This window comes from Dendroctonus ponderosae, unplaced genomic scaffold (genome assembly GCF_020466585.1).
Source record: "Dendroctonus ponderosae isolate FM_Combo_2020 unplaced genomic scaffold, Dpon_F_20191213v2 Dpon_F_20191213_4, whole genome shotgun sequence".
Classification (NCBI taxonomy): Eukaryota; Metazoa; Arthropoda; class Insecta; order Coleoptera; family Curculionidae; genus Dendroctonus; species Dendroctonus ponderosae.
The window spans coordinates 15,565,496-15,567,036 of record NW_026018611.1 but is presented as its reverse complement, the minus strand read 5'-3'; the positions used below and the strand labels follow the sequence as shown (position 1 = coordinate 15,567,036).

General features: G+C 40.3%; 1 protein-coding gene across 1 annotated transcript in view; it reads left to right on the top strand.

The window, feature by feature from the left end:
- The window catches only part of LOC109541266 (rabankyrin-5), a 73,604-nt gene that overhangs the window by 55,429 nt on the left and 16,634 nt on the right, over window positions 1-1,541 (top strand). The window contains exon 7 of the mRNA XM_048665995.1: window positions 165-351. Coding sequence (XP_048521952.1) covers window positions 165-351 — 187 coding nt within the window. The remainder of the gene's footprint in view (window positions 1-164; window positions 352-1,541) is intronic.

Sequence of the window (1,541 nt, the reverse complement as noted above, 5' to 3'; positions counted from 1 at the left end):
TATATACGGTTAGTGTGGAGGAAGGGCAAATATCACTACTCTACCGAGTACCGAGTACTAATGATTTCTATTTCATTTAAAATGATCATCTAGTTCAATTCAATAAAAAATTTTTTTTAATTGTTTTTGCATAATTTAAGGTACATTTTCATTTGTAATTTCAGGATTGAAAACGATTCAGCTCTCCACCTAGTTGCCTGTTCGCCAAACTTAGAAGACTCTGTAAAAATAGCCGAAAAATTAATGAACAAAAATGCTAATGTGAACGGCCAAAATAAGCTTGGTTTTACCGCTCTACAAGTAGCTATTCAAGCTGATAACGATGCAGTTTTTGATGTAATTCTCCAACATGTAAGTATTTGCTATGTATAAACGTCGTAAGGCAGATAGATGCATCACGTCATATCACAATTTTAAAAAATAACAATTAAACTACAACTATTTACTATCAATAAATACAATACATGGTGCACCTTTTTTCTTGAGTTTATAAAAGAATGCTCGGACACGTCAACTTAAGTGTAGAGGAGGAATGTTTTCTACTAGGTAATTGCGTTGATTGCATTTACCCCTAGTCAGAGGATGGAGTAAGAAAATTTAACGCTAAGTCGGAAGGGGTGAGTGCGGACAGACGGTCGGAAGGTATGGACTAGGTGCGCGAAATGAACGTACCGACAGCTTGATTGGCTCTTGCAGGCAGTAAGAAGATTGTATACATGGAAATCAAATGCTTATGGCGTCGAGAGGGTAGTGACAAATCAAATCGACTACATGATTATCAACGATCGGTTCAAAAACAGCATACGCGCAGTGAAAACATACTCAGGCGCGGACGTTAACTCCGACCACAATCCCCTTGTAGCTACACTACACCTTAAGCTCAAGGGACGAACACCCGAATCAGTAGTGTCGCGGTTAGACATGAGGCTGCTTAAAACTCTTGATATCATAGACAACGTTGGTTTAAAGTTCAATGCAGAGCTATACGGTAGCTGAACCTCGTGAACATACCGGGCACTGAGGAAGCATAGATTGGAATCAAAATACCTAACGTGAGTACCAGCAGAATGGAACTCAAGCAGTCAAGAAGCCAAGGAGTTGGCCAAACTCAGAAAATCAGAAGCACTCCCACCAAGGCTCTACTGACTACCCAAGATCCATAAATCGGATGTTCCACTGAGACCCATTGTGAGCGCTATTGGAAGTCCGACCGATGACATTGCAAAATATCTGACAAGAATTTTACAGCCCAAAATAGGAAAAACTGACAGTTTTATAAAGGACTCATCCCATTTTGTTCAGAGGTTGTCATTAGCTCCCGGAGAAATCCTTGTGAGTTTTGATGTTGTTTTGTTGTCCACAACGGTACCAATCAAGGAGGCAATGGAACTTATTGAGAGATAATTTCCACCAGGCATCGCCAAACTGTTCGAACACTGCTTAACCACAACTCACTTTCAGTGGAAAAACGAATTCTATGAACAGACGGATGGAGTAGCAAGGGGCAGTCTCTTAGTCCGGTGATAGCCAACTACTTTATG